At 40.4% G+C, this 25,123-nt stretch overlaps 1 protein-coding gene across 1 annotated transcript; it reads right to left on the minus strand.

Annotated features, from left to right (window-relative positions):
- Positions 1-1,222: 1,222 nt before the first annotated feature.
- Positions 1,223-21,386, minus strand: slc30a5 (solute carrier family 30 member 5). Its single transcript, XM_062988305.1, has 16 exons — positions 21,035-21,386; positions 19,742-19,864; positions 19,576-19,642; positions 16,986-17,071; positions 16,807-16,894; positions 16,631-16,718; positions 16,120-16,196; positions 14,399-14,569; positions 12,417-12,705; positions 10,149-10,357; positions 9,789-9,946; positions 8,450-8,579; positions 6,692-6,935; positions 3,763-3,989; positions 3,069-3,197; positions 1,223-1,448 (listed from the first exon to the last, which is right to left on the minus strand). Exons 1-16 carry the CDS (start codon positions 21,103-21,105, stop codon positions 1,278-1,280), a joined length of 2,328 nt encoding a protein of 775 aa, XP_062844375.1. The 5' UTR covers positions 21,106-21,386; the 3' UTR covers positions 1,223-1,277.
- Between the last annotated feature and the right edge of the window lie 3,737 nt (positions 21,387-25,123).

Consider the following 25,123-nt stretch of genomic DNA (forward strand, 5'->3'; position numbering starts at 1 on the left):
TAATTAACTAGCATTTTAGTACTGGACATTTCGCCATAAAGTAGTGGCTTTAAACCAACGGAATACAAGTAATTTATTTTGACATGTTCGTAAGCCAATGACACCCTAAAATTGGACGTATGGACACTCTGCCTCCCATTGCCAACATAAAAGCAGTAAGTCTCCCACCACATTGATTGATGAGATTGGAGGATACAAAGCAAAATCTTCTCCACACATTCTCTGTTAGTGACGGGTCAGGACTGCAGGCCTTTTTTAGTATTACCCATACCCTCTTCATCCAACAGCCTTGCATTTGTAATGTGTGCAGCATGTGGTTTCGCATTGTCTTGTTGAAAAATGCATGGACGTCCCTGGAAAAGACGACGTCTTGAAGGCAGCACATGTTACTCTAAGATCTCAATGTACTTTTCTGCATTAATGCTGCATCACAGAAGTGTAAATTACCTTTGCCAAAGGGGACTGACAGAACCGCATACCCTGACAGATTCTGGCATTTAGGTATGTTTCTGATAACAGTATGGATGGTCATTTTTGTCTTTGGTCCAAAGCACACAGCGTCCATTTCTTCCAAAAAGGAATGTAACTCTGTATTGTAGTGCTTGACAAGTGTTTGCCAAAGTAATCCCTTGTCCATGTGGTTATATCAGCTATTGATGACTGGTGGTTCTTGATGCAGTGCCGTCTGAGGGATCAAAGATCACAGGCGTTCAGCTTAGGTTTGCACCCTTGCCCTTTACACACTAAAATACCTCTAGATTCCTTAAATTGTTCAATAATATTGTGCAATGTAGAGGGAGAAATATGCAAATCCCTTCCAATCTTTCTTTGAGGTACATTGTTTTTAAAAAATTTAACAATTTCGTCATACATTTGTTGACAAAATGGCAATCATATGTGTGTCTTTGCTCCTCAAAAGACTCAAGCTTTTGTGGATACTGCCATTTGTACCAAATCATGGTTACAATCACCTGTTGACATCACCAGTTTGAAATCACCCAGTCCCAATTTTTTGGAAAGTGTTGCAGGCCTGAATACAGTAATGAATATATATTAAGAAATAAAATATAGTTGACCAGACAGAACCTGAAATATAAGAAACACTGCAATTTTTTGTTGCATTTTCCATACTGTCCCAATGATTTCTCATCTGGTGTTGTAAATAAATAAATGAAATGTCATAAAACACCAATTAAGTTTAGTCATTGAAAAAGTCACACAATTAACTACATAAAAAATTTAATTCAAAGCAAATGACTAATATTTTACACAACTGTTTACATAATACATGTGCCATCCTTGTAATATTTCATAGACTCCAACTGGTGTGTCATTGCCAGAACTTCATGGAATCCTGTGCTTAGGCCAGACATGTGCTGGAAATAAGCCTCCTTCTCCACCTGCACTGTCAAGTTATTCACACCAGCATCCTTTAACACAGCAGTCACCTGAGAACAACCAACACACAGAGTGATGAGTTTATTTTCATTAAGGTTTCAGATGTTTCACATTAATAAACATGTCACACAGTCATACACTGATCAACCATAACATTAAAACCACCTCCTTGTACATTTTATCAGCTCAACTTACCATATAGAAGCACTACAATTACTGACTGTAGTCCATCTGTTTCTCTGCATGCTTTGTTAGCCCCCTTTCATGCTGTTCTTCAATGGTCAGGACTTTCACAGGACCACGACAGAGCAGGTATTATTTAGGTGGTGGATCATTCTCAGCACTGCAGTGATACTGACATGGTGGTGGTGTGTTAGTGTGTGTTGTGCTGGTATGAGTGGATCAGGCACAGCAGCGCTGATGGAGTTTTTAAACACCTCACTGTCACTGCTGGACTGAGAATAGTCCACCAACCGAAAATATCCAGCCAACTGCGCCCGTGGGCAGCGTCCTGTGACCACTGATAAAGGTCTAGAAGATGACCGACTCAAACAGCAGCAATAGATGAGCGATCGTCTCTGACTTTACATCTACAAGGTGGACAGACTAGGTAGGAGTGTCTAATAGAATGGACAGTGAGTGGACACAGTATTTAAAAACTCCAGTAGCGCTGCTGTGTCTGATCCACTCATACCAGCACAACACACACCAACACATCACCACCATGTCAGTGTCACTGCAGTGCTGAGATCATCCACCACCTAAATAATACCTGCTCTGTCGTGGTTCTGTGGTGGACCTGACCATTGAAGAACAGGGTGAAAGCAGGCTAAAAAGGTATGTAGAGAAACAGATGGACTACAGTCAGTAATTGTAGAACTACAAAGTGCTTCTACATGGTAAGTGGAGCTGATAAAATTGACAGTGAGTGTAGAAACAAGGAGGTGGTTTTAATGTTATGGCTGATCAGTGTATAAAATAGGCTAAAAACTTTAACAAGCAGCACACCACACCACAATAAATTTTTCATGATGACTTGAAACCTAAACTTGTTGAAAAATATTAGTCTGGAAATGGATACAAAGCTATTTTAAGGCACCGTAACTACGGTAAACCACAGTAAGAGCCATTATGTCCAAATATAGAGAACTTTATAGTATTCTCTAATAAGAGCATTGTACCAACAAATGGTGGCAGTGTTATTGTGATGGTTTGGGGATGCTTTGCTGCTTCAGGGCCTAGGTGATTTGCCTTAATTAAAACATGAAATCTGCTCTCTACTAAAAAATCCTTAAAGATTATGATTAAAAGCCCACTGAAAGAAAAGTGTGCCAATTTTATTCCACATTGATGTGACTTTCAGTTATTGAAAGTGTTTAGATGCAGTAGTTGCTTAAGGTGGCACATCTAGTAAATAAGGGGTACAACTATCTTTTCACATGGGTGATAAATATGTGTTTCCTTATGTTCCTGTAGCCTTATGTTACATACAAGGAAACAATGAAGTGTGGAAAATGTGTTTAAAATAAGGGAAACCAGTAGAGGGTGAACACTTTACAGCACTGCATGTAGACATTCATATTAACTAAAAATATGGTCATTTCAGTACAAACACAAATGCAATAAGCAATAACAACATTAATGCATTACTAAATATGTGTTCTCCAGACCTGCTGAATAATTCTCTGCTCCACCACATCAGACATAATCTGAAGATGAATGGTGCCAGCGATGACACTGGCAGAATGTCTCCAAAAGTGTGGGTCACGGTAAGACAGGACGCCTTCTATTTTCTGAATCTGAAATGTAAACAAATGTGTTTATTATTATTTTATATATATACATACATACACACACACACACCGATCAGGCATAATATTATGACCACCTTCCTAATGTTGTGTTGGTCCCCCTTTTGCTGCCCTGTACACAACAAACTGTGATGCACTGTGTATACTGACACCTTTCTATCAGAACCAGCATTAACTTCTTCAGCAATTTGAGCTACAGTAGCTCGTCTGTTGGATCGGACCACACGGGCCAGCCTTCGCTCCCCACATGCATCAATGAGCCTTGGAAGCCCATAACCCTGTCGCTGGTTTACCACTGTTTCTTCCTTGGACCACTTTTGATAGATACTGACCACTGCAGACCGGGAACACCCCACAAGTGCTGCAGTTTTGGAGATGCTCTGACCCAGTCGTCTAGCCATCACAATTTGGCCCTTGTCAAACTCGCTCAAATCTTTACGCTCGCCCTTTTGTCCTGCTTCTAACACATCAACTTCGAGGATCAAATGTTCACTTGCTGCCTAATATATCCCACCCGCAATGTTATGCCTGAAGTCCCACTCAAGATTTCTACCTTTTCGAGAGCAAAATTGAGGTCCTTTTCATTGTCGGGTGGAGTCCTAAGCAGAAGGACTTCACAGGCATCCTTTATCAGTGGAATGACGCTGAGGAAGATGAGTACGGCGATGAACATAGAGCATATGGGGTCCGCTATCAGCCAGCCGAACTGACTGATCAGGATTGTGGATATGATGACACCAACGCTACCCAGGGTATCAGCCAGTACATGCAGAAAGACGCCTGAAACCATTAAAGAAAACATCAGTACCAGTTACATAACATTGTGCATAAAAAGGCAATTTATATAATGACATGTTTTTAAAACGGTGCCTAGAAACCTGAGCTACCCTTGGTATTCCTTTATCCAGGTCAGGGTTGCAGTGGGTCTGGGTTTCTCCAGAAATGAATGGGTGCAATGCAGTAACGTACCCCAGACGGGATAACAATTCATTGCGGGGCCTCAGTCATCCCCATATCTGACATAACCAATCATGTTTTAATGCAGAAGCCCAGCAGGGGATTCGAACATACACTGGCGAGTGTAATAGCTAGTGTAATGGGCTAGTACCACCAGAGCGCACCACAATTGTCACATGTAATAAATGTAAATGTGTCATCAGGTTGTTTAGGTATGTACTTAGCCATTTATTGGGGATCCAGACATGTTTTGTTATGTTGGTTGTAGAGAGTTATTGTATAAACACTAACCTACATGGCTGATAGTACAATATATGACCAAAAGTATGTGGACACATGCCATCTCAAAGCTCTTTGCAGATACTGCAGCCTTTACTATTCTGGAAAGGCTTTCCACAGAACTATGGGGTGTGTATAGAAATTTGTGCTCATCCAGTTAAAGGAGCTTTTTTAGTATAACATCATTATTAATGACACTTTTTCAACAAGACAGGTCATAAGATTTGCCAACTGTAAGGGCGCATTCACATGAGAAGTGGCAAAACCGCTTTTGCACTGGCTATGCCATTGTTTCCTAGTGTGGGCTTGCCTCTGCGCTTTCCTGAGCTGATTGGACTTTGACCCAGTTTTAAAGCACCTCCAATGAGACAAACTGTTTAATATGATGTTTGTTTGTTTGTTTATTAGGATTTTAACGTCATGTTTTACACTTTTGGTTACACTCATGACACGAACGGTAGTCACTCATTACACAAGCATCAGTTCACAAGATTATATCGAACACAGTCATGGACAATTCAGTGGGTGTGTTCGAAAAGCTAGGGTGCTGTCTACATAGGCAGCATTTTACGTCATCCTGTGCGCGCTCCCGAGAAGGAGGCTGTTCGAAATCCTAGATGCCTTACTTCTGAGGTATCTTCATATTTCAATGTTATTTTGGCTCAAGAACAAGTGAGCATCCGACGCTGCCTTAGTGATCAAGGCAATCCCAGAATTCATTGCTGGTCGGGCGCTCGTCTCTTACAGAAAAATAAACATGGCTGACTGGGCGGAGAAATTATTTTCAAACGTAAATAAAATATTACTGATTTTTAACTTGTATAAACTTGTACCGAGTGTTTTTATTTGCAAGTTCGGGCTTGTCAGGAAATTTAACCGTTATCGGTACATGAAGGAAGATGTTATATTGACGTTAGCGTGCTGTGCTACCTCAGTTTATTGGTTTTAATGGCAAGATGCTAAACGCGAAATGCTAAACCCGATGGAATCGCTGTCTAAGTAGTGCGTTCGAATAACCTGCCTTATAAGTCATTGACTTATTAGAATCCTCTCTACTAAGGCAGCTGCCTATGTAGACAGTAAGACAGCAAGGCAGCTCACTAGGTTTTCGAACACACCCAGTGTCTCCAATTCACCACATGTTTTTAGACTGTGGGAGGAAACCGGAGCACCCGGAGTAAACCCATGCAGACACGGGGAGAACATGCAAACTCCACACAGAAAGGACCCGGACCGCCCCACCTGGGGATCGAACCCAGGACCTTCTTGCTGTGAGGCGACAGTGCTACCCACTTAGCCACCGTGTCGCCCCTGTTTAATATGATGTGGTAAAAGCGACTCAGGCAGTATGAACAACGTATTAAAACAACGACCAAGGAATTCCATTATTGCAGAGAACTTATGACCAGTAATAATTAAGACAGGTTTAGTGTTCCTATGTCATTCATTTAGTACATTAAACCACGTTAAGCTTTTTTTTAAGCTAATCTAGTTGTGTCCAATTACCTTGAATGCGTCCTACCGCTGACTGAGGACGCTTCTGAACTGACATACGCCCCCTCCGGCACGTACAGTCAGTACAGACTGCATTTTTCCCCTGCACGAGTCGAGTTCATACACTTGACGGGCACTGTGTACGGCGGGCCACACCCCCATCAGCATTATTCCTCAGCCCTGTGCAGGCGCCATCAGTCAGCTGGCAGGGGCCGCAGTTGCACCAGTTATGAGGACCCACGATCCGACTTTCTTACCCTCTAACCCTGAACAACAGCCAATCGTTGTTCATGCCCCCGCCCAGCCCATGTATTCGAAACCCCAACTCTGGTGCGCTAGTGTACTTTACCGCTGCGCCACCTGAGCGGCACTTTTTTTTTTTTTTAAACGATAAGTGTTTTAGCCTCTGTTGGAAAAGCTGATTCTCACAATTTCTCAGCACCCCGAGCTATAACACAAGTTTAAAAGTGATACAGAGTGGATTTCGTGGTTTTTCCACACAAACGCATATTCATCTCATATTCGCACTTTGATGACGTTTTACCGAACCGCTCGAGCCAAGCGCTGAGTAAAGCGGCAGTTTGTGCCAAGGCTAAGCGCAAAACATTTCTCATGTGAATGAGCCCTAATTGCTGTTACTGTGATGATAAAACGTCCAAGAGCTACATATGTACTTCTAAGAAGCTAAAGGTCACACATATCTCAGAACTGTGATGTAAAATGACATTTTCATAATATTTAAATGCAGCTACCTCTCATATTAGCATTCATGCCTCTTCCTCCAGAGCCGGGGGAGTGGCCATGACCGTGAGAGTGACCGTGGCCCCCGTGGCTGTGTCCATGACCTCCATGCCCATGGTCTCCATGCCCATGTCCATGGTGCGAGTGGCCATGCTCATGACCTGAGCAGCTGCCCTTAGAAGCCCCATGGGAGTGGGCATGGCTGAAAGCACAGATGCCCAACAGGTTCACAATCAGTCCACCCACAGACACGGGCTGTTTTGAGACAGAGGAGAAAGAAATATTAACATAATATGTGAAGCCATTCTAAAATAGGTATAGATTTTAATCCTTAAAAAATTTATGCATTTTCCCTTTTTCCCCCAATCTATTTGTGTCCAGTTACCCAGGTATATCTCCTCCACTGCTGCAGACCCCTACCCTAACCATGGACGTCCATCCCTAACATATAGTAACTAGCTGATTCTTTCACCAACATGAGGTGGGTTCACACAGGGATCAGTGTCATGTACGGAGGGTAACGCACTGATCTCCTTTATCACCCGTCTCTGTGCAGGCGCCATCGACCAGCCAGCAGTGGCTGTAATTTTAGCAGTAATAAGGAACCCAACCCTTATATAGCCAATCACGTCTGTGTAAGCACCCAGTCGGCCGATAGCAAAGATGAGATTTAAATTCGAACAATCTCAGCGTTTGCGAGACTGCTTATTTTACCACTGTGCCACCCAGGTGCCTTATTTAACCTCTCATTGATTTCCAAAATTGAAATCCAATTTAATATAAAATGCGTATTTACACCCTTATAACAAAAGCTTATATAATTACATACAGTATATACTGATCAGCCAAAACATTGAAACCACCTCCTTGTTTCTACACACAGCTCCACTTACCATATAGAAGCACTTTGTAGTTCTACAATTACTGACTGTAGTCCATCTGTTTCTCTGCATGCTTTTTTAGCCAATATCACCCTGTTCATCAATGGTCAGGACCCCCACAGGACCACCACAAAGCAGGTATTATTTGGGTGGTGGATCATTCTCAGCACTGCAGTGACACTGACATAGTGGTGGTGTGTTGGTGAGTGTTGTGCTGGTATGAGTGGATCGGACACAGCAGCGCTGCTGGAGTTTTTAAATACTGTGTCCACTTACTGTCCACTCTATTAGACACTCCTACCTAGTCTGTCCACCTTGTAGATGTAAAGTCAGAAACGATTGCTCATCTATTGCTGCTGTTTGAGTCGGTCATCTTCTAGACCTTCATCAGTGGTCACAGGACGCTGCCCATGGGACACTGTTGGCTGGATATTTTTGGTTGGTGGACTATTCTCAGTCCAGCAGTGACAGTGAGGTGTTTAAAAACTTCATCAGCGCTGCTGTGTCTGATCCACTCATACCAGCACAACACACACTAACACACCACCACCATGTCGGTGTCACTGCAGTGCTGAGAATGACCCACCACCTAAATAATACCTGCTCTGTGGTCGTCCTGTGGGGGTCCTGACCATTGAAAAACAGCATGAAAGGGGGCTAACAAAGCATGCAGAGAAACAGATGGACAAAGTGCTTCTATATGGTAAGTGGAGCTGATAAAATGAACAGTGAATGTAGAAACAAGGAGGTGGTTTTAATGTTATGGCTGATCAGTATAACCAATATGTAAACCTCAAAATAACAATGGCGTGTTAATACACTTGTGAATAAACATGAATTTGTGGTCTTATGTTTATTTATTATCCTAAATATTAATAAAACACTTGCCGCTAGCATGACTGTGTTGATATTAGGAGGGTCGATGAGTCTGGATATGGATTCCACAAATACGAAGAAAGCTATGACCATTAGGAATAAACCATTAATAAATCCAGAGAGAACCTCAACCCGGCCATACCTAAAAAAAACAAAAAAAACATCAGCAATATATTACACATGTTTATATACATTTTTTAATCACAGAGAATATAAAGGGAATGGGGCTATATAGATGCAGGCCAGTCAAAATACCCATGCTAGCTCTTGTCCACAGCTGAAAGCACCTGCCATGAGCAAGCTGGCATTTGAACTGAACATAAGAGCAATGGAGACATGTCGACTTGTCTGACAAATCCTGTTTTGTCCAAGACCATTTGGATGGATGAACTGTACTATGATTCACCTCATGACATGTGTTTGTTTGTTTGGATTTTAACGCCATGTTTTACACATATTTGTGTCATTTCATGGCATGATCGGAATTATGTTTGAGTCTGCTAATTGCATCTTATCTTTTGAGTCAACTCATGACACGAATCATGACAAAGCTGAAGATAACACAAGACATGCTTCAGATGTCTCGTGGAGTCTATGCCTCCGCAGATCAGAACTGTTTTAACAGCAAATTGGGCAGGTGGTCCTATTGTTTTGGTTCTTCTGTGTATGACGTTTAAACGAGCATTTAATATCCAGATAAATAACAATCAGATTATTGCTAGATCAGATTAAATGCGACAACGACGACCACGTACTGTTGCACATCTTAAGACGTGTTTGCAGGAGGAATGGGACAAAACCTGAAACACTAAATCACTTGGTATCCTCGGTGCCAAAACGTCTTTTAAGTGTGGTGAAAAGGAGTAGCAACATTACAAAGTGGTAAATGATTTACTGTCCCAACTTTTTTTGGAATGTGTTGCAGACCTGATATGCAGGAATGGATATTTTTTAATAAATTAAATTAAGTTGACCAAACAAAACATGAAAAAGCTTGGGTTCATCCTGTCTACAGTGAAATAAAAGTCAAAGTAAATGTGTTATTATTTGCATTTTCCATGCTGTCCCAGCTTTTTCTGATTCAGGGTTGTATGTAAAACATGATAGAATATTGAAAACAGTGCTTTGAAAAATTTCACAATAAGCAAGTAAGCTGAGGGAATCATGATTGGGTATAAAAGAAAGATTCACCAAAGGATCTGTCTGTACAAACAATAAGGGGTCGTGGCTCACCACTTTGTACCAACTTTTCTAGAAATGGGGTTTGTAAAAGCACTCAGAAAGAAAATATGGCTTTCTTTAAGAGCCAACCACTAAAAAAACAGCTATATACACATAAAAGAAGCCTCACCCATAAGAGTATATTCTAGTTGCTTTCCACCTGGTCATAAGGGCAGCAAACAGTCCCAGAACCAGAGCAGAGCAATCAAACAACATGTGGAACCCGTCTGAGATCAGACCAAGGCTGTTGGTCCACACACCATAAAAGAGCTCCACAAAAGTAAAAGCCTGGTCAAAAAAAAACAAAAAAAAAAACAAAGGCATCCACACATTAACACATCAAGTACTGTGAAATGTTGGTTTACTACTTACAGGCCAGTAATTAAGAAAAAAGAAATGCAAAAAATCTATTAGTAAGCACTACAAAAAAATAATTCAGTTAAAACATACAACAACCAATGATTCATAAATGTTTTCAGAAATCTCTTACCAGGTTTAGACAGAGAAAGTAGAAAATCTGCCTGGAATCATACTCCTCCAGAATCTGCTTTAGTGAGTCTTTAATAAAGCGAGGTAAGGACTGGGAGCTGTGCTGCAAAGCGTCGCCCATTATGTTATACAGAGGGGTTCCCTCAGGAGAATATCCCACCAGTGTTCCCTTCTGTCCTTTTTTAGATGGAGAGGACAGTATACTGTCGGCTGCAAAACAGATACATAAAAATACTAGGGCTGTCAAACGATTAAAATTTTTAATCGCGATTAATCTCAGAATTTCATATAGTTAATCGCGATTAATCGCATTAAAAAAAATCTGTGTAAATGTTATAGAAAACAAGGATTTTTATGTGAAATGTTACAATTAAAATGGTGAACACATTTTATGCTAAATGTACTGATGTTAAAAACTGCTGGGACAAGAGAAAACTGTAAGGGAGTTTTATTCACTCACATACTAGGCAGTAAATGTCAGATTGTAGGTTAGAATTTCTCCATCAGCAAACATTGTAGATCAGCGGTGCTTTAGGTGGGATAAGGCGTAGTTATTGTAACAGACTTTTCTGTGGTTGTATTGTGACAATGGTTTGATGGCCGTTTCTACACGAAGTGAGTGTGTTTTGACCCTTTGGGGCTTCCATAGTGCATGGACTAACGTGCTTGACTCAGCTTTCCGGTATTTGGTACCTTAACAGAATAAGTTAATAAAAGTGTTCTGCTCCTGACAACTTGTGAATATAGCGTGTATTTATTTCTTTATAAGTGCATCACTACAACGCTCGGTTACATTATGTTAACAAACCGCAAATGAAAAACGGTGGCAAGTTCGACATTAAAACGTTTGTTTTAACATAATGTTAACATAATGTAACCGAGCGTTGTAGTTCTACCAGTCAAGTCTCAACATTAACTAGAATTTGCGTTAACGGCACTATTATTTTTAATCGCGTTAAATTGAAATCGCGTTAATGCGTTATTATCGCGTTAACTTCGACAGCCCTAAAAAATACCAACATTTTTTGTATTTTGTAACAATCTGCCCGCTAGCTCGCTATAATAGATCATGTGTTAAGAATTTAAGTTCGATAAGCAGATAAGTTTGGTTGTAAAAAATAGTTTCGTTCAGTTAAGAATTTTTGCTAAGAATAAGATCTAGAATAAGATTCAAGGATGTTGAAAGAGTGATCCAAGCTTTTATTTTTTTCTCGTGTACATTATTGTAACTCATTTTATGTGAGTATTGACCAATTGTCCTTGAGTCAGTTGAAATTGGTGCAAACTGCAGCAGCCCGTCTTTTGACGTGATTCAATAATGCCATTGGGTAATTGGATACGACTAGATTGGGAGGAAAATTGAAAAATTAATTAATTAAAATAAATATTTTAGGACATTATTGCTGGTTTTTAAGGCCTTAAATGGGATGACACCCTCATACATGGCAGAACTCCTTTTGGTGATTTTAGAATTTCTCTAAAATCACCAAGGTCTGGTAACCTAATACTTTTGGAAACATTGAGGTCTAAACTCAAGAGCAGAGGTGATTGAGCCTTTGCAATAGCAGCTCTGATATTATGGAACAACTTGCCTTCCCAGATAAGGACTGCACAATGACTTGGTGTTTTTAAGTCAATGCTGGTATTTAACACTGGTTGAGGGGTGTAGCGATTGTAATTAAAAGTTTTAATATGCAGTGTTTTAGCAATCACGCTTTTGTGTGATTGGATTTATTTGTATCCGTGACAGTTTTATGTTTCATAGCATACTGAGCCTGTACAGCACTTCAGTCACTTTAGTTTTAAGGTGCTATATAAATAAACTTTGCCCTGCCTTGTCTAAAATGATTAAAATATGACACTGGATTTCCTCAATCTTTTTACAATATCATGTACTGTAGGTGGCAAAAGACATGACAATATCTCATGAAGTTTGGTACAAAGTGGTGAGCCACACCTCATCATTGTTTGTACAGATTGAGCATTTGGTGGAACCTTGTATACCCAATCATAATTCCCTCAATTGTTACCAATTCACCTGCTTAATGTGTGTTGTAGCTAAAACCATACCTAATTCACCATGTAAACTATGGTGGTCTTGTGGGGGTCCTGACCACGTAGAGAAACAGATGGACTACAGTCAGTAATTGTAGAACTACAAAGTGCTTCTATATGATAAGTGGAGCTGATAAAATGGACAGTGAGTGTAGAAACAAGGAGGTGGTTTTAATGTTATGACTATATATATAGCATGAGGCCTGGAACTTACACATGATGAAGAAGCAAGCGCTAATCAGCACTCCTCCGGAGAGCACATGTTCAGTGCTGGTCTGTTGGCCACTCTTGCCTATGGATCGTAGCTGGTCTGTAAATGGGTGTGTCCAGAAGTTAGCCAGAAGCAGACCGCTAATGAATAGGAAGAAGGAGCCATAGCGGGCGCAGTGCGGGGCTTCCAGTTTAGACGTGCAGATCGACTCCACGTAGAAGTCCAGGATCATCACAGAGAACACAATCAAGCCAAAGGGCAAAATCAGGCTGGACCAAGACTCGACCTTGTTCTGAAAAACAGAATTTTAAAAAGGTTATTAAATTATATTTTACAAAGAAAAGAGTAAATATGTAGTGCAGGCAAGAGGCAATGACTGGTTATAAAGCATACTTACCACACAAATTCTATTTCTAAAAAAGTTGGGACATTTTGTAAACTGACAAAACTACAAAGAAAGGATTTCCACTGTCCACACACTTAAAAAAGTTATGGGGGATCAAACTCAAGACCTTCTTGCTGTGACAGTGCTATCCACTGAGCCACCGTGCCATAGTCAGGCCAATTAAGCACATGCATTTTGTGTCTATGAAGCCATTCTGTTGAAGCGTGTGCAGAATGAGACCTGGAATTGATTTGCTTAAATAATCATGGACTTCCCAGAAGACATCGCCTGGATGGCAGCGTGTGTCCCTCAAAAATTCCAATATGCCTTGGCGTCAATGGATCCTTCATACATAAGCAGGCCACCGATGCTGTAGGCATTGATTTACCCTCATCAATCAGAACTTTATTAGAAAACAAGCTGAACAGTGGACTCATCTAACCACAGCACACATGTCCACTGTCTTTGGTCCATCTGAGAGGAGCGCAGGCCCAGGGAACTTAATGCAATTCTGCTTTGCATAACAGACTTTCAGGTTACATTCCTTGATGCAAGTGGACTTTTATACCCAATCATGATTCCCTCACCTGTTACCAATTCTCCTCCTCATTTTGTCACTTGAATGTTTATTTATATTTACAATACAATTAAGGTTGTCAGTGAACATATCACAAATCTTTCTTTCCACTTACACCGATCAGCCAGAACATTAAAACCACCTCCTTTTTTCTACACTCACTGTCCATTTTATCAGCTCCACTTACCATATAGAAGCACTTTGTAGTTCTACAATTACTGACTGTAGTCCATCTGTTTCTCTGCATGCTTTGTTAGCCCCCTTTCATGCTGTTCTTCAATGGTCAGGACCCCCACAGGACCACTACAGAGCAGGTATTATTTGGGTGGTGGATCATTCTCAGCACTGCAGTGACACTGACATGGTGGTGGTGTGTTAGTGTGTGTTGTGCTGGTATGAGTGGATAAGACACAGCAGCACTGCTGGAGTTTTTTAAACACCGTGTCCACTCACTGTCCACTCTATTAGACACTCCTACCTAGTTGGTCCACCTTGTAGATGCAAAGTCAGAGACGATCGCTCATCTGTTGCTGCTGTTTGAGTCGGTCATCTTCTAGACCTTCATCAGTGGTCACAGGACGCTACCCATGGGGCGCTGTTGGCTGGATGTTTTTGGTTGGTGGACTATTCTCAGTCCAGCAGTGACAGTTAGGTGTTTAAAAACTCCATCAGCGCTGCTGTGTCTTATCCACTCATACCAGCACAACACACTAACACACCACCACCATGTCAGTGTCACTGCAGTGCTGAGAATCACCCACTACCCAAATAATACCTGCTCTGTAGTGGCCCTGTGGGGGTCAGAACAGAGTAAAAGCAGGCTAAAATAGTATCTAAAGAGATTGTTTTACATCAAATTTTACATCATGTCCAAACTTTTCTAGAAAATCTAGGGTTTGTGGGTCCTTCTTAAACAACGTCTTTGTTATTTGGACTTTCATAACATTAGTAAAACAGTTGAGTTTAATTTGACTGTAAACAATGCCAACAAGTAGATCTTACGCCAAGACAAAAGTTACCAACCTCAGTAGTGGCAGACAGCACAATAACCCAGGGCAGCAGCAACACAGAGGACACCAGGTTGGAAAGAGCGTACAGGCGCTTGGCTCCCCCAATCTCTACCGACAGCTTTCTGGAGTGTGTATGAAAGGCCACCTTCAGACACAAAGCCAAGACGAGCAACACAACTCCACCCTAAAGGAAAAGTAGACAAAAAGTCAAGTTCTCCTGAATCCATGGTGCATTTGAAAAGCCAAAAAAGGAGTTATTATTAACATAAAAAATTTATAGCTTTGTTTATGAACAATATGTTTTTTTTATTTAAGTCTTGGCTTGCGGTTGTTCATACAATAAATAATTTTTTGCCCTTTTCTAGTTCACGGTACTCTGATGGTATGTTTTTAAATCATCGAGCCCACATTTACATTTGTGGCATTTAGCAGACACTTTTATCCAAAGCAACTTTCAATTAGTACTGAATACAATTTGAGCAACTGAGGGCTAAAGGCCTTGCTTAAGGGCCTAACAGTGGCAACCTGGTGATAATGGGGCTTGAACTAGCAACCTTATCTCAAGTCAAGTATCTTAACAGCTGAGCTTCCACTGCCAGACGACTCATGCTGTACCTAAATGCCCATGTTAAATTTGGTTACCCTTCTTGACCAAGGATCAGGTGTATCTGAGTGGGCCATGTGAGTGAGAGATGCGAACAAGACAGCTGATTGGTTAAATGCAATTGCCACTGAAGAGAGACAATGCAAGTACCATAATTAAAATCCAACTGCAAAAGATATTGCATTAATAAATCAGTGCAGTTAAAAAACACAACAACAACAACAGGGCTACAAACAATTAAGGACCATAAGAACCACACCAGGGAAAACCGATAATCATCCAGTAGGACAGTTGTAGCCTAGCAGTTAAGGTACTGGACTAGTAATCGAAAGGTCACTGGTTAAAGCCCCACCACTGCTAGGTTGCCACTGTTGGACCCATGAGCAAGGCCCTTAACCCTCAATTGCTTAGACAATATACTGTGACAGTACTGTAAGTCACTTTGGATAAAAGAGTCTGCTAAATCCTGTTTGTAAAGTAAATGCTATTAGAAAAGGGGCACTATGGACGCTCACGTGGCGCAGAGGTAAAAACACATGCTGGAATTTCGAATACATCGTATCAAATCTCAGTTCTGCCATCCGCCTTGTGTCTCTTTATGGCCTGTTGTTCATATAGAGGTGGGGTATAAAGCCGGATAGGCCTCTGCTGGCTGATTGATGGCGATTGATCAGGGTGTGTCTCTCCGTACACAAGGCTGATTCACATATATGAACTCGCCTAGTGTGGGTGACAAAATGCATACGGCTGTTGCCCGCGTGTCGGAGGGGGCATGGGTTAGCTTCGTTCTCCTCAAATCAGAGCGGGGGTCGGCATTAGTGGAGAGGAAACGTGACACAATCGGGCAATTGGACGCGCTAAAAAGTCAGAAGAAAAAGGGGAGAAAAAGCATAAACAAAATCTAAAAAAGGGGCACTATTCGCTTTAATGTAAAGTCTGGTGCCAGACACAAGGAGAACATGAAAACTCCACACAGAAAGGACCCGGGCCGCTCCACCTGGAGCTGAAACCCAGGACCTTCTAGCTGTGAGGTGACAGTGCTACCCACCGAGCCATTGTGCCGCCGCACTGAATGAGTAAAACATCCGTACTTGCTGATTGCTAAAAATATTTAAATATATAGTACTTACTTTATGGTCTGCTACACCTAAAAATGAGATCCCTCTATATATTGCATGGGTGAGAGCACTGTCATGATGACCCTCAGCTGCAAGTCAAACTGTTAAGGAGTGTGAACATTTCAAACATACCTGGACTCCATTGTTTTAATTATTAAACACAGCTTATTTCTATGGCAGGTTCTTCTGGTGAATATTTGGTCTTCCTCTTTTCATCCTCCATCTGTTTTTGTTCATTTTTTTCACCATATCGAGGAAGCTTCTCTCATCTGTTAACACTGTTATGCTAACGCTACATGGCTAACTAGTGAGCTGTACCTGATCTGCACAACACTTCCTAGCGTTTTTAGCGGCAAACATTATTATATGATTTGCTGCCTGGTGAAGCCTACAGCTGTTGTATTAACTGTGCTACGGTATGTATGATATTTGAAAAAATACATACGGTACACTTAATGTACTGTCATACCGCCCAGCCCTAAGTTAAAGGATAATACAGTTAATAATATTATAGGAAGGATACGGTGCTCTGCCATTTTTGCCATGAGGTCGTCGTTATCAAAAAGCAGAAGGCAGATCACTGCAATGATGAAGAATACTGCACCTCTTGTCTATAAAAAGTAAAGCACAGTCAAATAAAACCTGTTTAATAAACAGAAACTGGTGTACTTTTATACTATGAATATGTTTAGCACCAACCTTGGAGGGACTTCCTTCAGACGAGATAAAGAGAGCGCTAAGGAGCGCAATGACAACCACATCATTGTGCTCAAATAAGAGCAATGTCCTGTAATAAGGAAACAGGTTAACTTAAGTTTTCCCAACATGTTAATTATACCGAATTATAACAGCTCAAGAGCATTATCTTAATGATTTACCTTAGAGGTCCACAAAGTGTAAGGCCAAAAAACCCCAAAAGAGAGATCACACAGCTGATGACTGCATGTTTGAGAATTCTGATCCACTGAAAAAGAGGCATTTAATAAAACTGAGTTACAATGATTTTGAGTGCATACAAATGATCATCGTTCACTACAGCAAGTGTGGACAAATGATAAATGAAATGAAACAGCTAGTTGAACAGACAAATGAATTGTCCAAAGAGCTTGCCCGGTATTACCAGGGACAGTGGTAGCCTAGTGGGTAGAGCTGTGTGCTATCAATTAGGTTGAGAGTACAAATCCCAGCTCTGCCATGCAACCACTGCTGAGCCCTTGAGCAAGGCCCATAACCCTCTCGGCTCTAGGGTCACCGTACAATGGCTGACCCTGCGCTCCGACCCCAGCTTCCTAACCAGCGGGGATATGATATGCGAAAAGAGAATTTTGTTGTACTGTACACATGTATATGCATATATGACAAATAAAGACATTATATTCTATTATAATTTGATAATGGACAACATACAGGGGTTGGACAAAATAACTGAAACACCTGTCATTTTAGTGTGGGAGGTTTCATGGCTAAATTGGACCAGTCTGGTGGCCAATCTTCATTAATTGCACATTGCACCAGTAAGAGCAGAGTGTGAAGGTTCAATTAGCAGGGTAAGAGCACAGTTTTGCTCAAAATATTGCAATGCACACAACATTATGGGTGACATACCAGAGTTCAAAAGAGGACAAATTGTTGGTGCACGTCTTGCTGGCGCATCTGTGACCAAGACAGCAAGTCTTTGTGATGTATCAAGAGCCACGGTATCCAGGGTAATGTCAGCATACCACCAAGAAGGACAAACCACATCCAACAGGATTAACTGTGGACGCAAGAGGAAGCTGTCCGAAAGGGATGTTCGGGTGCTAACCCGGATTGTATCCAAAAAACATAAAACCACGGCTGCCCAAATCACGGCAGAATTAAATGTGCACCTCAACTCTCCTGTTTCCACCAGAACTGTCCGTCGGGAGCTCCACAGGGTCAATATACACGGCCGGGCTGCTATAGCCAAACCTTTGGTCACTCGTGCCAATGCCAAACGTCGGTTTCAATGGTGCAAGGAGCGCAAATCTTGGGCTGTGGACAATGTGAAACATGTATTGTTCTCTGATGAGTCCACCTTTACTGTTTTCCCCACATCCGGGAGAGTTACGGTGTGGAAAAGCCCCAAAGAAGCGTACCACCCAGACTGTTGCATGCCCAGAGTGAAGCATGGGGGTGGATCAGTGATGGTTTGGGCTGCCATATCATGGCATTCCCTTGGCCCAATACATGTGCTAGATGAGCGCGTCACTGCCAAGGACTACCGAACCATGCTGGAGGACCATGTGCATCCAATGGCGGTGCCGTGTATCAAGATGACAATGCACCAATACACACAGCAAGACTGGTGAAAGATTGGTTTGATGAACATGAAAGTGAAGTTGAACATCTCCCATGGCCTGCACAGTCACCAGATCTAAATATTATTGAGCCACTTTGGGGTGTTTTGGAGAAGCGAGTCAGAAAACGTTTTCCTCCACCAGCATCACGTAGTGACCTGGCCACTATCCTGCAAGAAGAATGGCTTAAAATCCCTCTGACCACTGTGCAGGACTTGTATATGTCATTTCCAAGACGAATTGACGCTGTATTGGCCGCAAAAGGAGGCCCTACACCATACTAATAAATGATTGTGGTCTAAAACCAGGTGTTTCAGTTATTTTGTCCAACCCCTGTAAGTACCTACGTGGAAAAAGCTAATAAAGTGAATAAGTAAAGACTGGCATTAATTACCAGTCAATAACAGCACTGAGTTGGTTTTTTTCTAAATGGTTTATTTATTTTTGCATTTCCCCCTTTTTCTATCAACCAAGCTGTATTCCGATCCCCGATTGCAAAGCCTCTGCCACTTGCACCAGCCCCATTCCAGCCGGGGAAGAGCTGCAGACATGCACGAAGCCAGTGGCTGCTTCTTTTCACCAACCAGCGGTGGGGTCCAACACAGAGCCGCATCACATACGAAGAGTCCCAAAATACTCCATGTGAATCCCTCACCACTCAGTCAGTGCCTAAACCAGTCCCAGGGATTGTATTTCCCAGCAGCAAAGTGACGAAACCCTGTCCGACCTTCCCTCACCTTCCCGTATAGATATAGTGGTTTGTCAAGGTGTAAACAATTCAAAATAGAACCATAACAAAATATTCATATTATATGAAGAGTTAGGACAACAAGGTTATGGTGGCTCAGTGGGTAGAGCTTTGGGCTTTCAGTGAAAAGGTTGTGGGTTTGAATCCCAGTTCTGCCAAGCAGTCACTGTTGGGTCCTTGAGCAAGACTCTTTAACTGTCTCAGCTCCAGGGGCGCCAAACAATAGCTGAGGCATCACTCTGACTCCAGCTTCCAACCAAGCTTGGATATGCGGTAAAGGATTTAATTGTACTGTACTTTTATTGTACTTATTGTACTGTAACCTCCTTGTACCTAAAGATTAGATTGACATAATTTGTCCATACATTTAAAGTATTTATATATGTAACAGCATAAACATACCTGTCTTTTGGTGACCATTTTTCCTGACGAAAAAGGTTTTTGAAAAAAAAGTAAAACCATTGCACATCTGTTTAGAAAAAAACAAAACAAAGGTTATTGTCATGTATGAATGTACATTACGGTACACAGTAAGATGTTTAGCAAAATGAGTAGTAGAACTTCTTACCCCAGTTTAAGAATGAAGAGAAATTGCACAATATGTACAACCTTGAGGAGGTCATAGGATTCAAAAATTCCCAAAGCCTTTAACAACTTGGTGAAGAACAACAATACTATGTATCTGGTTAATCTGAAATAAAACACAAGTTGGGAACAACTGTGAATAAAAACGACAAAAACATTTTAAAGTCTTTATACTTTTTACTCTTATTTGGACTGGTATTCAGAAACATCACTGATATAAACGTCTCACTAACTGTTTTGTTAACATGTTGACACGTTATGTGGTACACAACACAAAGTTTGTAATGTCTGCAGATGTTCATGCAATCGAGGACCAAAAGTCTGTGGTTTCAGCTCCACTTACCATACAGAAGCACTTTGTAGTTCTACAATTACTGACTGTAGTCCATCTGTTTCTCTGCAAACTTTTTTAGCCTGCTTTCACCCTGTTCTTCAGTGGTCAGGACCCCCATAGGACCACCACAGAGCAGGTATTATTTAGGTGGTGGATCATTCTCAGCACTGCAGTGACACTGACATGGTGGTGGTGTGTTAGTGTGTGTTGTTAAAAACTCACACAGCAGCGCTGCTGGAGTTTTTAAATACCGTGTCCACTCACTGTCCACTCTATTAGACACTCCTACCTAATGAATGTACATTTACATCTACACCTTGTACATGTAAAGTCAGAGACGATCGCTCATCTATTGCTGCTGTTTGAGTTGGTCTGGATATATTTATTATATCCAGCAGGAACAGTGAGGTGTTTAAAAACTCCAGCAGCACTGCTGTGCCTTATCCACTCATACCAGCACAACACACACTAACACACCACCACAATGTCAGTGTCACCGCAGTGCTGAGAATGATCCATCACCTAAATAATACCTGCTCTGTAGTGTGGTCCTGTGGGGGTCCTGACCATTGAAGAACAGAATGAAACGGGGCTAACAAAGCATGCAGAGAAACAGATGGACTACAGTCAGTAATTGTTGAACTTTAAAGTGAAAGTTCCTTTAGAATGAGAATTAAGGTGTTGACTTGCAATTGCCTGATCGTAATTAAACAAAATGATGTTTTGCAGCTGGAACTTTACTTTTAAATGTACTGAGTCTACCAACATTAACCTTAAAACAAGAAATAGCAACAAGAAGACAACCTACATTACAACTGTTAATAAAACAGTTAGTGAGGTATTAATTTTGACAAACTATTTATTCGTGTGCGGTTCGAATGTTGCCATATTAAGCAAGACACAGAAATTATATATTTAAATTAGCATAGCTAGTTAGCTTACCTGGCATTTGGGACTTCAACAAGCCCCAATTTTCCACTCGATATGACATTACTGCTGTACTTGTCATCCATTGTGTTTCGGTCGTGTCTACAAACTTATGAAATTTATTTATACAATGTGGTGTTTATTAGAAATAACGGTCATGGCTAATCTAGCGATACCTGAGGAACCGGAATGTAGCATAACATTGTGTTTCTCATTAACAGAGCGGGTTTAAGGAACAATGTTTTTACTGTCAGCTCCAGCCAGTAGTGTTAAAACAGAACCGAATATCACAATATTCATGTTTAACTCACTAATTGTAAAAAACTCTATAAATATGAGTATTTCTGCTATTCCATTATGTTATTGCACAGGCTGTAGTCAACGTCATCATTTCCGCAAAAATGTCCACGAACTATGAAGCATTTCAAAATAAAATGTAAACAATACAGTTTACTAAAATAAAAGTCCCAATCATATGGAATGTGGTAGCTTAAATCCATAAATATACACTGATCAGCCATAACATTAAAACCACCTCCGTGTTTCTACACTCACTGTCCATTTCATCAGCTCCACTTACCATATAGAAGCACTTTGTAGTTCTACAATTACTGACTGTAGTCCATCTGTGTCTCTGCATGCTTTGTTAGCCCCCTTTCATGCTGTTCTTTAATGGTCAGGACTCTCCCAGGACCACTACAGAGCAGGTATTATTTGGGTGTTGGATCATTCTCAGCACTGCAGTGAGACTGACATGGTGGTGGTGTGTTAGTGTGTGTTGTGCTGGTATGAGTGGATAAAACACAGACATGCTGATGGTGTTTTAAACACCTCACTGGCACTTCTGGACTGAGAATAGTCCACCAACCAAAACTATCCAGCCAACAGCACCCTATGGGCAGCGTCCTGTGTCCACTGATGAAGGTCTAGAAGATGACCAACTCAAACAGCAGCAATAGATGAGTGATCGTCTCTGACTTTACATCTACAAAGTGGAACAACTAGGTAGGAGTGTCTAATAGAGTGGACAGTGAGTGGACACGGTATTTAAAAACTCCAGCAGCGCTGCATTTAGCTTACCAGCTGTCCCATTTTACCTGAACATAGGAGTTAGGTAGGAGTTTTTAAGTGTATTTTACTTGGCAACTCACTTAACAAAATTTAAAAGTAACGCTTAAGGTAGTCTTTAAATTTGTAGGTGTTTTTCTTGGTATTCTACCAAAAAGTGTCCCAAATTATACTTTCATAGGATGCTCCCTTTGGCCATGTTTCTCCCAACAATTATCCTACTTTATTCTCGAAATATTTTTCGAAGAATTTCGACTTTTCGAAGTATTACTATTTTATTCTGGAAATATTGCTCTTGTATTCTCAAAGTATTATGACTTTATTCTCTAAATAATTGCTTTCATATTCTCGGAATATTACGACTTTATTCTCTAAATATTGATCTTGTATTCTCAAAGTATTACGACTTTATTCTCTAAATATTGCTCTTGTATTCTCAAAGTATTACGACTTTATTCTCGAAATATTGCTCTTATATTCTCGAAGTATTACGACTTTATTCTCGAAATACTTATCTTGTATTCTCAAAGTATTACGATTTTATTCTCTAAATATTTCTCTTGTATTCTCGAAGTATTACGATTTTATTACTTCTTTATTCTCTAAATATTGCTCTTGTTTTCTCGAAGTATTACAACTTTATTCTCGAAATATTGTTCTTGTATTCTCGAAGTATTACGACTTTATTCTCAAAATATTGCTCTTGTATTCTCAAAGTATTACGACTTCATTCTCAAAATATTGCTCTTGTATTCTCAAAGTATTACGACTTCATTCTCGAAATATTGTTCTTGTATTCTCAAAGTATTATGACTTTATTCTCTAAATATTGCTCTTGTATTCTCAAAGTATTACGACTTTATTCTCAAAATATTGCTCTTGTATTCTCAAAGTATTACGACTTTATTCTCAAAATATTGCTTCTGAATTCTCGAAGTATTATGACTATTCTCGAATATTGCTTTTGTATTCTCGAAGTATTACGACTTTATTCTCGAAATATTGCTCTTTAATTCTCTAAGTATTACGACTTTATTCTCAAAATATTGCTCTTTAATTCTCAAAGTATTACGACTTTATTCTCGAAATATTGCTCTTGTATTCTCAAAGTATTACGACTTTATTCTCAAAATATTGCTTTTGTATTCTCGAAGTATTATGACTATTCTCAAAATATTGCTCTTGTATTCTCAAAGTATTACGACTTTATTCTCTAAATATTGCTCTTGTATTCTCGAGGTATTACGACTTTATTCTCTAAATATTGCTCGAGGTATTACGACTTTATTCTCTAAATATTGCTCTTGTATTCTCGAGGTATTACGACTTTATTCTCTAAATATTGCTCTTGTATTCTCGAGGTATTACGACTTTATTCTCTAAATATTGCTCTTTTATTCTCGAAGTATTACGACTTTATTCTCTAAATATTGCCTTAAAACGTCGTAATTAGCCACTTCGCATCTTAAAAAGCTAAATTATAAGGTAATACACATTAGTGTTGTTGGAATAGTTGGTACTCCCCAATTCTAGACACCAGGTGGCACTGTTGGTCCGTTTGCATTTTGGTTATTTTCAGTGATTCCGTCTCTGGAACCTTCTGACTGAGCAAAATAAATCAACATTTTAAAACTGATTCTAAGTCTCGAATCATGGGTTCATAAGTGACCTCTTACCTTTATGTTAAAATTATTTAAATATGCTGTGGAACTGCCACCTAGGCTTGTGGTTAAACTTAGATGTGGTCGATTTCTATAGATTTTAAAAATAATAAATTCTGTTACAGGCGCGGCATGGTGGCTAAGTGGGTAGCTCTGCCTCCTCACAGCAAGAAGGTCCTGGGTTAGATCCCCAGACGGGGTGGTCCGGGTCCTTTCTGTGCGGAGTTTTCATGTTCATGTTCTCCCCGTGTCACAGCACACGCGATCCTGATTGGATAAACGGTTAAGAAAGTGAGTGAGAGTGAGTGAGTAAATTCTGTTACAATCAAACTATTATTTTAAATCTATCAAAACAGTGAAAAAAGATAATACTCAATTAAAATCTATTTCCTGGTAAAAACCCACAGTATGCACCCCAAGGTTCTCAATCAAAAATGTCACCCGAATCTATATCAGCATTTCAGTGGGTACAGAACTACACATGCAGCCTGGCAGAAAGACAGAGCTGATAATTATCGCTGAAGTTTGCAAAAGCCTAAACAGGATGAACTGGTGTTCAGAGTGCAAGCAAGGACCTCAGCAGCTCTAAGAAAACACAGATATATGAGCACCTTGTGACATCAGCGCCTACCTGCCTCCAATGACAACAAATCTGTTTCGTCTGCAAGTGATCGCTTACAAAAGAGAGGACAACAGAAAGCCAATGTCTTAGTTTACCACAACTGGGGGTAAACATTCATGTGACCCAGCTAAATCCTTTTACCTTGGAGATAAGATAAAATGCCTGATTAAACAAGTAGGTCTTTTTAGCCGAGACCGAAATATTGAGGCAGTAGACTACTGAACACTGCTAGGATGGCTAGCTTCGTAGAAAAATTCAAATGACCTCAAAATTATGATTATGACAGAAGCCGTGATAGACATAATAGAAGAAAATAATAGAAAAATACTTTAGGTATTGTAGGACAACACTATTTAGTAGTATTAGTCAATGGCAATGTGGTGTTTGCATGTTCTCCCTGTGTCAGTGAGGGTTTCCTCCAACAAATCCAAAGACATGCAGTCAGGCTAATTGGAGCAACTAAAAATTGAGCTATTAAATAAAGTGTATGTGTGTGTGTGTGTTGTTGTCTACACAGTGATGGACTAGTGACCTGTCTGGGGTGTAACCAAACCTAAAGCAAAATGCTTTTTCTGCATCCTGTAAGAATATTATACACTGATCAGCCATAACATTACAGTAAAACCACCTCCTGGTTTCTACACACGTTGTCCATTCTATCAGCTCCACTTACCATGTAGAAGCACTTTGTAGTTCTACAATTACTGACTGTAGTCCATCTATTTCTCTACATATCTTTTTAGCCTGTTTTTA

Source organism: Trichomycterus rosablanca, chromosome 26, assembly GCF_030014385.1.
Source record: "Trichomycterus rosablanca isolate fTriRos1 chromosome 26, fTriRos1.hap1, whole genome shotgun sequence".
Lineage (NCBI taxonomy): Eukaryota > Metazoa > Chordata > Actinopteri > Siluriformes > Trichomycteridae > Trichomycterus > Trichomycterus rosablanca.